At 40.7% G+C, this 13,447-nt stretch overlaps 2 protein-coding genes across 2 annotated transcripts; both read left to right on the forward strand.

Annotated features, from left to right (window-relative positions):
- The first annotated feature begins 1,734 nt into the window (after positions 1-1,734).
- LOC140284904 (transmembrane protein 236-like) lies at positions 1,735-9,582 on the forward strand. The gene is made up of 4 exons (XM_072378921.1): positions 1,735-2,006; positions 7,200-7,272; positions 7,917-8,040; positions 8,885-9,582. Exons 1-4 carry the CDS (start codon positions 1,735-1,737, stop codon positions 9,580-9,582), a joined length of 1,167 nt encoding a protein of 388 aa, XP_072235022.1.
- Positions 9,583-12,049: 2,467 nt separating this feature from the next.
- On the forward strand, positions 12,050-13,447 carry LOC140285019 (macrophage mannose receptor 1-like). Its single transcript, XM_072379074.1, has 6 exons — positions 12,050-12,083; positions 12,435-12,590; positions 12,673-12,786; positions 12,885-13,025; positions 13,136-13,315; positions 13,425-13,447. The coding sequence occupies exons 1-6, from the start codon at positions 12,050-12,052 to the stop codon at positions 13,445-13,447; spliced, it is 648 nt and encodes a 215-aa protein (XP_072235175.1).

A 13,447-nucleotide genomic window follows, 5' to 3' on the forward strand; every position in this document is an offset into this window, starting at 1 on the left:
ATACAGATGTTAAAGATAATGATCTGGCCAGAGGCTAATCCTGATCATCATTGTTATTTTTCTCCCACTTTGATTCCAGGCAAACAAAGAGATATGCATGATAAAAAAGAATAAATAACTCTATTTCAGCCCTTCATCGAACTGTCTGAAAGTTATTTTCCACAGTCAATGCAACAAACTAGATATCTGACATTGGCTGATGTTATCCTATGTGCACATTGTTCCCTGAGGGCAGAATCTGACATAATGCAAATGTAATTTCTCCCAATACACCTCAGTGACCTGCAACAAAAAAACAGTCATATTGAGCCCTGCTCACCCTCAAGTGAGTGAACGAACCCTTAGACCACTGGTAATCATTGAGGCTCAGAAATATAAAAAGAGAACAAAATGTAATCTGCGCATTGCCACATCTGATTAATCTACCGAGGACCAGACCAGTTAGTCATCATGAGGCCGGCCCATGCAGAAAAAAATCATTAATATGGAAGTGAATGTCGGTCATTCAATTATATTATAAGGCTTCGGGAACAGATGCAGATTGACCCTGAACAGATCTATGACAATCGACCTGTTCACCTTGTTCAGCTGCAAAACAGACATCAGCAACATCACAAACCAAAAGGGCACAGCAGACTGGAAGTACAGTGAGGAACTGTTTGCTAAATAACAGTCGATATACTGGTACTGTACTTATATCTGACCACAAGCAGAAAAGACTGCACTGATGCAACACTAATCCACAGTGGCATACCAAAGTGCTCTCAGCTAAGACCAGTATTTTAGCTGCTTTATCTTTCAGTCTGAGAGGTTTTTTCAACATGGAACTGAAAGTGTTACATCCCTGTGTTTTTGTACGATTAGTATCCATGTTTATGATTAGCAAGTGTCTTTATCAAAGTTTACATTAGACAACCTGTGTAATTATACCTTAAGTTAATTATTAAGTATATATAAGTTAATTACATTGCCACTGACTACTTTATAAAGTTGGTTTATATCTTTAAAATGTGTTAACAAACAGTTAAGCAAACGTAACAACAAATTACTCCAATGTTCGTGCAATTTTTTTTAATGCACTTTCACCCAAATAAATAATGTTTGGAAAGATGTGGCATATGCAACAAAAAGACTCAAGACAGCATTATCAGAGAAAGTGAGAAAGATGCTTGGTACATCAGCATGCAGCTTCTGATGTTTTACAACGATCACATTTAGCCACTAGATGGCAGCATATAAATAAGAGAGGAGCAAGTGAATTTTCAGTGGGATCATGTTTTTCTCAGATTAAGAAGTTCTTAGATTTTGATTTTACTGGTGAAGTTGTTAACTCTGCTTGTGTCTCTCAGCTGGAACATGTGTCACCCTGAACCAGAGTTTGCTGGTATGAGATGGGATTTTTGCCTCAAAAGTACAGACTGGGATAGTGTTTTTGGTTCTAAATTTTTTTCAGTTCTTGAGGGAGAAGAGTTGGATGAACTTTGTTTGTATTCTGTACAAAAAGAAAGTAAAAGGCTAGTCACATCACCGTCACACCGAGGTACACAATGCCTAGTGCAGTGTAAGCAGTTGGGTGAGCAAAGAGCCAGAGCTGTGGTGTGTGGAAAATGCTAGTGGAGGCAGACAATGCAGCAGTCCGAGGCCTGACCAGCCCTCAGAGGGACAGGGGTCGCCTCACTGCGACAACAGACCCCGTCTCCCTCCCTTCTTTCTCTTTTTGTGACCTGCCACAGGATGGGCTCGGGGAGGACGCTGAAATTCGCCCTCTGCGAGGTGCTGCAGTTTGCAGGCCTGTGTGTGCCACTCTTTATCGTCATGCAGAGGTTCGCCGTCATCGTAGCAAAGGTCAAAACGACGGCACAGCCCCCCGGCGACGGCAGCACAGCTTACTGGCTGATCGTGGCCTCCTCCATCGCCTATGTCACCTCTACGGCCCTGCTGGTTTGGGTTCCCTTGAAGTACATGGTCTTCATGAAGAAGAAGTTTCTCATTGGGAGGAAGAAGTGGTGAGTTTCTGTGGAGCCACAAATGGAGGTTTTTGCTATGTGTGGCTATCAACTTGTCTCAGTGAAGCACTGACAGAGAACTGACCAGCTGTTGTGAGTCTGACCAGGCCTGTGGCTGGTTTGGTCTAAGTTTTTAATGGACTTTCAAAGTAGTAACCCACGCAAGACCATCCACATTTCACTCTCCACAAAATTGTATTTCTTTTTATTTATGTTGTGTAAAATCTTATGCACAAAAATGCGGAAGAATTTGCAAACATGCATAAGCGCACCTGTAAACATTTTGGATTAACGTGTACGTGTGAGGCAGGTTTTGCACATTTGTGCACCTCTACTCTTTGTGGATCACATGACATCCTGTTTGAGGATTTTTGACAATCTGGTACCAAAACTAATCTGTCAAACCAGAATAATCAAACCAATATGTAGAAAAGTCTGTGATTACCTCCATGCGCAGACATGTATTTTTTCAATTTATGTTGTGTAAAATCATATCCACAAAAAAACTGTGATTAAAAATATGCATAACTTACTTTGTAAATATGTACATTTAGCATAAAAACTATAGGTACCGTCGCCAGTGAAATGCATGTGAAGTGAAAATTATGCATTTACAGACTGCTTTGTACACGCGAAACAGATTTCACACATTTGTGATTCGTTTCCTGTCATTTTGAGAGGAGGGACTTTTGTGACTTCTCTCCTGCTTAATGTTGTCCAACTAAAATAGAGCAGGTCTGCAGAAAAAAAATTACACAAATATGAAGTGTAGTAACTTCCTACACCGGCAGGTGGCAATGTGCAGACTTATAAAGAAGAGCACAAGAAAGAAGTAACCAGGCAAGGTTACTGGACAAGGTTGTAGAGGACAAGGGCGGGCTCTCCAGGGCCCAGTACCCCTACCTGGAGAAGTGGATTCTGCTGTATCTCTGCAGTTTCCATTAAGACAGTAAAACAGTGTCCAATGCCACATGAACCTTTCTTGGAGAAGGTGCAAAAGTGAATGTATGATAATAGTAATGATAATAAGCCGTCCCAGCCAGCCAGCTAACATGTGTTAGCATAAAGCGTAAACTTCATTCAGTAACTGTTTGTAGCATTGATGGTAAGGAGGCAGCTGTCTGTGACATCAAATTTATTTGATCATATCAAGAGTTTCTTGCTGTTAAGTTGGAAAAATTTTAAGACAAGAAAAACATCCATTATCTACACTAGACTTATTTTAGTCAGATTGGTTTGGTGCTGAGTGCTACTTGTTAATTGTTGCCTACAAGAGACAAACCATGGCATTTGCATAAGTTTGGTGTAAATTGCTAATTGTGGAGCAGCTGCAAAAACAAAAAAACTGCAACATAGTTGAGGTGATTTCCCGCTAAAGCAAGAAATGACAGCCCTTTATCATAGTATTATGTTGTTAGAACAGAGGATGACAGAAACAGCTGTGTCACCAAACTTTCGTGTAGATGATTCTGACAGCTGGATATGTACAGAAATAGGTTTCCTGTTTTGAATATGGAAGTTTTGCAGCCCCTTCGCATACCCAGAAAATGCATGTTAGTCAAACATCTCTGACTTAATTCAAATAGTTGAAATCTATCAAAATGCACACGCTGCTGCAGAGCATCTTTGCAATCCTGCTTTAACGTAACCGAAAGCAAGCCAGAAATCTGCCTCCTTGAAGCAGGGCCAGAAAAAAACAGGCTGTGAAAAGGTACATGAAGCATTGCTGACAAAACCATTGGGTGTTTGAATAGCCTAAAGACATCACAAATCATATTCATGTTTCAAATGTGACACTCTTACAAAAACTGCTGTCACACTCCATTGTACAGGTTTTGTTGTTATTAATGCAAGCTACCAGAAAAGCATGTTGTAGAGCTTTTCCAAAACATACATACAGTGGCTTGTCAAAGCTTCCACCCCTTCTTGCTGTTTTTCCCATTTTTTTACATTACAACCTGTAATTTAATGTTTTTATTGTTATTCATGTATGTTTTATGTAAACACCTACACAAAATAATCTAAATTGGTGAGGTAAAAAAAAAAAGAGTATAAAAAGTGGTGTGTGCATATGTATATAGCCCCTTTGCTACGAAACTCCTGAATAAGATCTGGTGCTACCAGTTACTTTTGTCTCATAATTGGTTAACTAAAGTCCACCTGTGTGCAGTCTAAGTGCTACATCACCTCAGAACACCTGTTCTGAAAGGCCCCAGAGTCTGTAACACCACTAATTAAGGGGCACCACCAAGCAAGTGACACCATTAAGTTCAATGAACCCTTTCAACAGGTCAGGGGTGAAATACAAATCAGGATTAGGTTATTAGAAAATGTTCCAAACTTTAAATATCCCACAGAGCACCACTGAACCCATCATCTCAGCATGGACAGGATATGGCTTACAGAGGAATATCCACCACAACTCACAGGCTGGTCAAGGAGGTCATTAATCAGAGAGGCAACAAAGAGACCAATGGTATCCCTGAAGGAGCTGGAAGGCTCCACAGAGGAGAGAGACTTATCTGCTTTACAAAAGGTGGCTAGAAACAAAGCCATTGCTTACAGAAACAAATAAGAAAGCACGTTTAGAGTTCGGCAATAGGCATGTGGGAGATGGAGCATTTCATTTTTACTGCTTGAAATCACAGAGACCCTACAAACCCTCATTATGGTGAGGATGATAGATGATGGTCTATCACTCTTTTCACCTCAAATGACAGTGCTTAGTTGAGGAAAACATATGGCATCCTAGCTTTACCTGGAAGAGTTTCTCTTGACTTGATTTTCATTTGTGCTCCGCACAGATATGTTTCACAGCTGCTGTCTTTAACTTTGCACATTTCTCTTGTTGGAGAACCATTAGCATCAAAAATCATTGTGCCATATAGGCTGTATTGGAGGCTGGCAGTAGCGAAGCACTTTTGTTGTTGCCATATCAATTGGAAAACACCTCTGTGCATTACCGCCATCTTGTGATGGTAGGAAAACATTACTATAAGCTGCCTATTATAGCAAAACAATTCCATGTCAAGACAATCATGCACAACTATTTGATTTCTTACAATTTAATTACTATTTTGAAAAGCAGAAAATCTTTGCCCATCCCTAGTGGGAGACTTCCTGCATGGAAGAAGATGCTCTGGTCTGATGAGACTAAAATGGAACTTTTTGACCATCAAGAAAAATGCTATTAGTGGTGAAAACCCAAAACTTCTCACCACCGAAACACCATCCCCACAGTGATAGGGGCATCATCATGCAGTCGGGATGTTTATCATTGACAGGGACAGGGAAACTGGTTAGAACTGGTTAGAACTACTGGTTAGAACTGAGGGAATGATGGATGGTGTTTAACAGGGAAATTCCCTGTGTCAGTTTTCCAGTGACTTGAGACAAGGACAGAGTTTCACCTTTAAGCAGAACACTGACCTGAAGCATACTGCTAAAGCTCCACTCAAGTGATTTAAAGGGAAATGTTGTTGAAATGCGTTGGAATGTACAAGTCAAAGCCAAGATCTCAATCCAATTCAGACTGTAGAATGACTTCAAAATTACTGTATACCAGCAGAACCCAGCCAACTCTCAAAACCTTTTCAGAAAGAATGTGTGTTGTTGGACAAATCACAGGTGCTAACATGAAAGTCCAACATAAACCTGGCGTTCAGATGCAGATGTGAGCAGCATGTTGTGACTTCATAGCAGATTTAGAAGAAGCAATACTAATGACGTCTCCAGTGACGGTTGAAACCCTAAAATTTGGCTCTCAGAAAGCATATTTGTGCTTTGCGTAGACATTCAGTCTCAGTATCAAATGTTATTTGATTTAAAATCAGATTTTACTGTATGTTGCAATGCAAGGTTCTCCAAGCCATCAGGCACTTTGTCCCACAAATCCCTTTTGTGTATTACATGTATGCTGGAATAGAACATCCTCGTCCTACCCTCTTTTGCATTTGCACTCCCCTACAGATATGTTTCTAAGAAAAAAAGGAATAAAGTGTAAGAAATAACTTACTTCCCTATAAAAGTTGTTAGAAACCACATAATTTGTCAGAACAAAATACACACATGACCTACTTCACTGAAAATTCTACCATAAATTTTTGCTCACCCGAGGATATCTAAGAACAAAGTGATCTAGATTTCCATTTTATAAACAGATCTAACTCAAGGCAGGATGCATCTGAACCTGGAACAAAAGAAGAGGGGCAGGTGAAGGGCGACGGCTTGGAAAGGCCAGTTAACTGACTGTAGTGGGACAGAAGTGCAAGCAGAGTCTGCAGCATCACATGCGTTTAGCAGTCCTGTTAAACAGGGTGATTTAAACTATTCAAATAAAGTCAGAGAACATTTTCTGGGTATGTTACTCTTTCTGCCATCTGTTTTTTTTATTTTTTATTTTTCTTATAATCGAGCGTTGCTATAAAAAGAATTATGAGAAGAAATTTTCTCTTTTCTCTCATTAAGGATAGTTCGGTGTATCCTCTGCTAAAGCAGATAAAAGAAGCATTGATTCGCCTTTCCTTAGAATTTTCAGAATTCAAACAGCTCGTATCTGCTACTCAGATATTTCCAGGTCATTTCACTCAGTTAGGAAGGTGCCAAGGCAAAATAGACTATTAGACTATTCCACCGAGCCCATTGTCGCCTTCCCTTGCGAGCAGAGTGTTTAGATTTCCCTGTCTTTGATTAGCCGTGTATCGCCACCTGCTGGTGTAGAGAGTAACTACATATTTATAAATAATATATATAATATTATTTGGGTATTTGTGACGTGTGAAGTCAGAAAAGTCCCACCTCCCACTGACAGTAAACGATGTAAAAGTGAAAATCATTGCACTTAAACTTCCCTTTATGCGCATTTCAGTTTTCAAAGTATTTACATTTGATTAAACTTCATTCTTATGTGTAATCAAAATATGTATTTACAGAGCAGATAATACATATTTGTAAATCACTCTTTGTGGATATGACTTTACAAACCAAACCTACAAAAATGCATGTTTTTCCGTGGAGATGCTTGTGTGTCATTGCACAGATTTGTGGATTGTTAGAGTTATTAAACTTCACTGAAAACCTCCATTGTTTGGACAGCATTTGGTTGGTGAATATCATGAGATTGCAAGTGTTGCAACTGTCAGTCTTCCTCTCTTATACTTTTAGTCTTTCCCCTCTTTTTTTCCCTTGTATCAGGAGGCCTGTGGCCCTCGTATACGTGATCCTGTCCACATTGCCCTGCTTTGCCTTTCTCATCGCCAGCTCTGAGGTACAACCTGCAGTGGATCGTTTTTCATGTGCTTAATTTGTTACATCTGTTTATCTGTATGTTGCTATATTTGTAATATGAGTAAATCAGTTATTGTTCATCCTTCTAATATGTTTTTTTTATAAATACATTCACATAGTCCAAAGACATAACAAAATAAGATTTGCAACAAAGTAAAATTTTGGAGCATTTAGTGCCATCTCTGGAAGGCCTCTCTAAGTGATTATTTGAGAGAAGTCCTTTGGATCTCAGGAGAGGAATATCCAGCCTAATTGACAAGGAGCTACTGATAAGCAGCTTGGTTTCTCTTCCTGTCCATGCTGTCTAACCATCTGTCCATGAAGCGCATTTTCACTTCCTCTCTGGCTGCAGCCCAGGTCCTATTTGCTGTTTTACATAGCGCTCTCCAAAGACCAAGCTGACCTGTTGGCCCCTACTTATCGGGTGTCTTTTCTGGAAGAGCCATAAATTCTGCCAAGATGACCAGTTTGTCTGCTTTGTTCTGTGACCTGTTGGTGTGAAGTCCTGACTCAGGCAAAAAACTGAGCTGCAAGTGATACATTGTAGCTCACAAAGTTCATTACTGAGTGATGGGTTCAGGTCAAATGTATTTCTTTTTAATTAGTGTATCGTTATTTGTGCAGGTGCAGATAAATAACAACATAAAGCACGATACGTTCACAGAGCTCCCAGTGTCACTGGTCCTCTTTTCGCTCATCTGTATCGATGTTGTGGAGAGGATACGCCACTGCAGACTGACTGGCCAGGGTGAGCGCAGCTCAGAACACATTACACATCAGTCACTGAGTTCTGTAGTTCCTGAACTTTCCCGTACTTCTATAGAAATACAAATCTGGTTTTACACTGCAGGGGCTCTGAGACAACAAACCAGGAATAGGTCTTTACATCATTTATCCAGAACAATTCAGCCATCTTGTTTGAGCTTCTTATTCTTTGGCTCTGTTTCTGTGGCTGAGAAATATCAGCTGGTCTGAGGAAAGGAGATGGGCATTTGTTAATAATGCTCAATTTTCCAAAGAGAGAAACTACAAGCAACCAGTTTTGAAAACAGTATTATGTGGTTTCTGTGTTTTTTTTCCAAAGAATACTGTGATAAGTTTAAAAACATTACATTACCTCCTTATTAAAAAAAAGTGTTTGAAATATTTTCCCATTCTTAACTGATACAGGATTTTATCTGCTGGACCTCACATATTGTATTTTTTGCTTCTTAATGCCCTAAATTTTGTTACTTGGGAACAAGTCTGGACTGAGGGCAGACCGGACCTTGACTCTTCCCCTATGTGGTTTAGTGTTGTCTTACTTGAATAAGCAACATCTTCCCTGGATAGCACGTAGTGTTCCCAAAACCTGTATATCTTATCATAGCACTAATGGTATTACACCAGTGTTATTATTGTCTTTTTACTGGCTTCTTGCCAGTTAATGTCATTAGTTGTGAGACGTTTAATGAAGTGATTTATTTTCGAGCTTTTTCAGTCTTTCAGTGCCCCTCTCCTAACCTTATCTGATACATTTTCATTGCTGGATTTTCAGTTGAATATAGGGTGTCGATGACTGTCTGTGTTTGTTTTTCCTTTGTTCCGTGCAGCTAACAACATGGAAAGAGATGCTGAAATCCCTTCCACTGTCCTCACACATGTGGAGCAGGTGACACCAGTAACTCCCATCACTCCAGCTGTGCCAGGGCCAGCTGTGCCCGGGCAAAGTGTGCCTACACCCAATCAACCGGGAGCAAGCCAACTCAATGATAGGAGCCAGAACGGAGCAGCAGCTCGACCAGAGACCAATGGGACAGTGCCGGGGATACCAGGGACCCCTGGCAGGCCATTCAGTATCTCTGGACTGAGCTCTCGATCAGCAAGCACCTCGGCATACCGTATATCTCCATACGCCTACACGGGCCCTCTGAGGTTCCTGTGTGCCAGCGATGCCCGAGCAGATGTGTTTGTGGACAGCTTCATGTTCTGGATGGATACAGTGGAGATGGTGAGAGTGGCAGGACACCCTTTGGTCTACTACTCAGGCTGGGTGTTCCCCATCTACATCTTCAGTTACCTGTCATGCTTGCGTGTGGTGGTCATGCCCCACAGCCCCTTGCTCTCCTCGCTGGGAGTGGCCCTGCAGGACTTACCCTTCTTCTTTGTGCGCATCGGCCTCATTGCCTTCTTCGGCTTTGTCACGCCCGTCCTCTATCTGATGAAGAACCTGCTGGTGTGTCTGGCCTTCGTTTATTTTAACTTCATGACTAAGCTGAGGGTCTTCAATACAGAGAGGATGTTCTTTTGAGACCAAGACAGCAAGGACAAACAGTGCAACACTGAAAAGGGTGTTGGGAGACATAAACAAGAAATGCAGCCTGATGGCATTCAGAAGGTGGTTGCACCAGCTCTCCATAAGTTTGAACTTAGCAATGAGAAAAAGTTAAAATGGTATGAGCGCAAACTACTTATTTAATTGAGTTTTATTATAGTCAGAGACGAAATGTGGAATATAGTCTACAAACCTGACATGATGCCCACTAAAAGGCAACTTTATAAGCAACTAAATAAATCATTTTAAATCAGAAAATGTTGAATCATCTCATGAAAACGCAATTTGGGCTTTGATAGTTGTCATTTTTGCAACTACCTGTTTCCATAATTCAATATTTCTGTTTTGAGTTTTAATGGTGTACCCTGGCTTAATAAGTCATTATTTTAAAAGTAGTTTATGAGGAACTTTACATTCAAACTTAGCGGTGGATTTTAAGATAGCTGGTGCAACCAAACCAAGTATGAATTTGCATCTGTGAGACACCAACACCAACTGAAGAATAAAAAACATGATGGTACTTTACACAGGCCAAAAGGGAGCTCTTAGGCAATTGAAGTTATGTGTCAAATGACGTGTTGTGTTATGTTTTATTACCTTTCTGTGCAAACATACTTTTTTAACCCCTCAGAACCCTTGACCTTCACCAAGCATGGCACTTTGGGAATGTCCCTGTAATGTCACTTGAGAGTTAATAGCAGATTTTCTACCATCATAAGGTGTGGCAAACATGTAAAAGAATAAATTCATGTTGTTTCAATTAGAGTTTTTCTTTGCTAAGTTAATACTCACAAGAGGAAAAAAGGGTGAGTTTGTATCACTGATACATTTATTTTAATATGATAAATAAAGAAACTCCTAAAGTATTTGTTTGAGCTTAACTCCTGATTTGCGATGTGGACGGATTTGACCAACAGTGTGTGCTTGTTTTTTACCTCCATTGACACTTCTTTTTTTTTTTTTAACTGAAATTCTTCTCATTCATTCCAGAGATAAAAAAAAAGTTTCCTGTCATTTTTTTGCAAAACATTTGCATTACAGAAAAGAGCAGCAGAAGAAACAGCTCTTTTGCTTACACCAGGCCTCCTCTTTCATGACTGGAAATCTCTCCTACAGCCACATTCACAACCAAGTTCAAGCCAAACACTGAGGATGTTACCCTGTTTGAAATTTGCTGTGGTTCTCTGTCTCCTGCAAGTTCTCTGCATCACCGCTGATATAGATAAGTACTCCAAACCCATTTGTTTCAGTAAGTTTGACTGTGATGGAATAATTTGATAACTTGCGTCTGTTCCTCTCCAGACAGTGGAACCTTCCTGATCTTCAACCAGGACCACAGCAAGTGCATTAAAGTGGAGAAAGCCACTTCAGTGACTCTGGCTCCATGTAATCCACATGCCAAGGAGCAGCAGTTTCGCTGGGCTTCTGAGTCCCGCCTCCTCAGTCTGTCCCTCAAGCTGTGCCTGGCTGCCACAGAGATAAAGGATTGGGTGAAGGTGGTTCTCTTTGAATGTGATGAAAACAATATTCTTCAGCACTGGCAGTGCAAGAACGAGACCCTTTTTGGCCTAAAAGACCAGGACCTGCACCTAAACTGGGGCAACCGACAGGAGAGGAGTGTTATGATCTACAAAGGCTCAGGGGTGTGGAGTCGCTGGAGACTATTTGGCACTCAGAATGATCTTTGTTCAAAAGGGTTTCAAGGTAGGAATTCTTTGTCCACAATCGACAAACAATTGTGTGCAGCTCCAAACACTGTCCAGAGGGGCATAACTGGCCATGCATAGCAGACATCAGAAATTGTTGGGTTCACAGAGTTCTACCATCAAAGTTAGACTTGAATACATTCAGAATGGGTTCACAACCATTTTAATTAGTTAGAGCAATCTAAAGGTAAATCAAGCAACAGCATAATGTCATGCATCATAAACTAGACCTAATGCATACTTTTGTGTACTTTTGCTTTAAGGCTCTTCATCCAGCCCACTTGAGTTTTAAAAAAAGCTCAGTTTTGCTATGGTATTTGGTATTTAAAACAACAGTGCATTAAGAAAAAAGCTTTTTAAGTTTGGTGTGGAAAACTTTTGGTGTGGGAGTAAAAACCTACAACCAACTCCCAGAGTCATGAGGAAATCCATCCTTGAAGAGTGGAAACGGTCATAGCATAAGGAAATTAATGCTCCTAATGTGGTAACAACATGTCCATACAGCTTCTTATCATCTTTAAATCTGTGATCTGTGTCTTCTCAGAGACTTTCACTATAGGGGGTAATGCTTTTGGAGCCCCCTGTCAGTTCCCATTTAAGTTCCATGAAAAGTGGTATGCTGATTGCACAAAGGAAGGTCGCACAGATGGACAGCTGTGGTGTGCTACGGACAGAGATTATGACAAAGTAAAAAAGTTTTTTTTTTTCCAAACTGATTGACGAAAGAAGTCCAGACCATGCATAATGATATTGTCATCATTTTACCAGGAGGTTGGTGCTTACAGGTCTGCTTTCTGACCCCTCTCCCCTGTTCTCCCCAGCAGAACAACATCACCACTTCCTCTCATGTTGTCAACACAGCACTGTCCTTGTTTTCCTCTTGTCTTCTCCCCTGACATTGGAGCAGGAAGGGAACAGGAAAATAAAGGGATCTCACTTTACCATAGCCCCTCATGAAAAAGCTCTTTCCATGATAAGAATGTAGATGTTTATCAAGCTGGACACTTTATCGACCTCCTTATTGTCCTTATTTGTCAACAGGTCAACATTACTTTAAGGTGCTAGTGTAAACCATTTATTTTATTTTGGGTTTTAACTATATGTGTATTTAATATGATCTAGCCTCCACTGGGTGGGACACTGACCCAGTCACAGGGGTTCAGTATCAGAGGAATGCACAGGCAGTGCTGACCTGGCATCAGGCTAGGAAGAGCTGCCAGCAGCAGGGAGCTGATCTCCTCAGCATCGTAGAACTACATGAACAGTCGTACATTGCAGGTACAACATCAACATTGTGTCAGCTACCTATGTTGACATATTGTTGAAAATGAATTGCTGTCATATGCATGTGTTGACAAAGGGTTGACAAATCACTTGGGAACATCTCTTTGGATTGGACTGAACAGCTTGGATTTTCAGAGCGGATGGCAGTGGAGCAACGGAAACCCATTCAGATACTTAAACTGGGCCCCTGGTTAGTGTAGAAATTCTACTGTACAATATGTTTTTGATGACTGGAGCAACTTAAATTAATTCTCTCATTTATCATTAATGAACCAATGTTTCCAACAGGTCATCCTTCCTCAGAGCCCGGGCTCACCTGTGCAACTCTAAATGCTGCAAAAGCCTCAAAGTGGGAGAGCAGCGCCTGCTCCAAGAAACTTGGCTACATTTGTCGAAGAGGAAACTCTACCAGTCTACCCCCACCACAGAGTAAAATCCCCATCCAACACACTCAGAATGTGGTTTACTATTGAAGTAAGTCCTTACTGTCCAAACCGCAGTTGATTATGTTTCTTCGCTCCATCTGTGTGTTTCCACAGTCAAAGCGCCCAGCTTCTGCCCCAGTCACTGGGTTCCTTATGCAGGTAGCTGTTACTACCTTGAGATAAATAAAAAGATGTGGGAGGATGCCTTGGCTGCATGCCACAAAGAGGGAGGAGATTTGGCCAGCATACACAATATAGAGGAGCAGAGCTTCATCATATCTCAGTCTGGATACAGTAAGTCTACAATAAATCATACAAATGAAACAACAACAAAACAAAGAGCCCCTTTGTGTAAAATCTGTAAGAATTATTTTGGGAAATATGTTACTTTTTGTTCATCCAGAGAGTAATGTGAAAAGACTGTAG

The sequence above is a fragment of the Leuresthes tenuis genome, unplaced genomic scaffold, assembly GCF_036924035.1.
Source record: "Leuresthes tenuis unplaced genomic scaffold, fLeuTen1.0.hap1 SCAF_24, whole genome shotgun sequence".
Taxonomy (NCBI): Eukaryota; Metazoa; Chordata; class Actinopteri; order Atheriniformes; family Atherinopsidae; genus Leuresthes; species Leuresthes tenuis.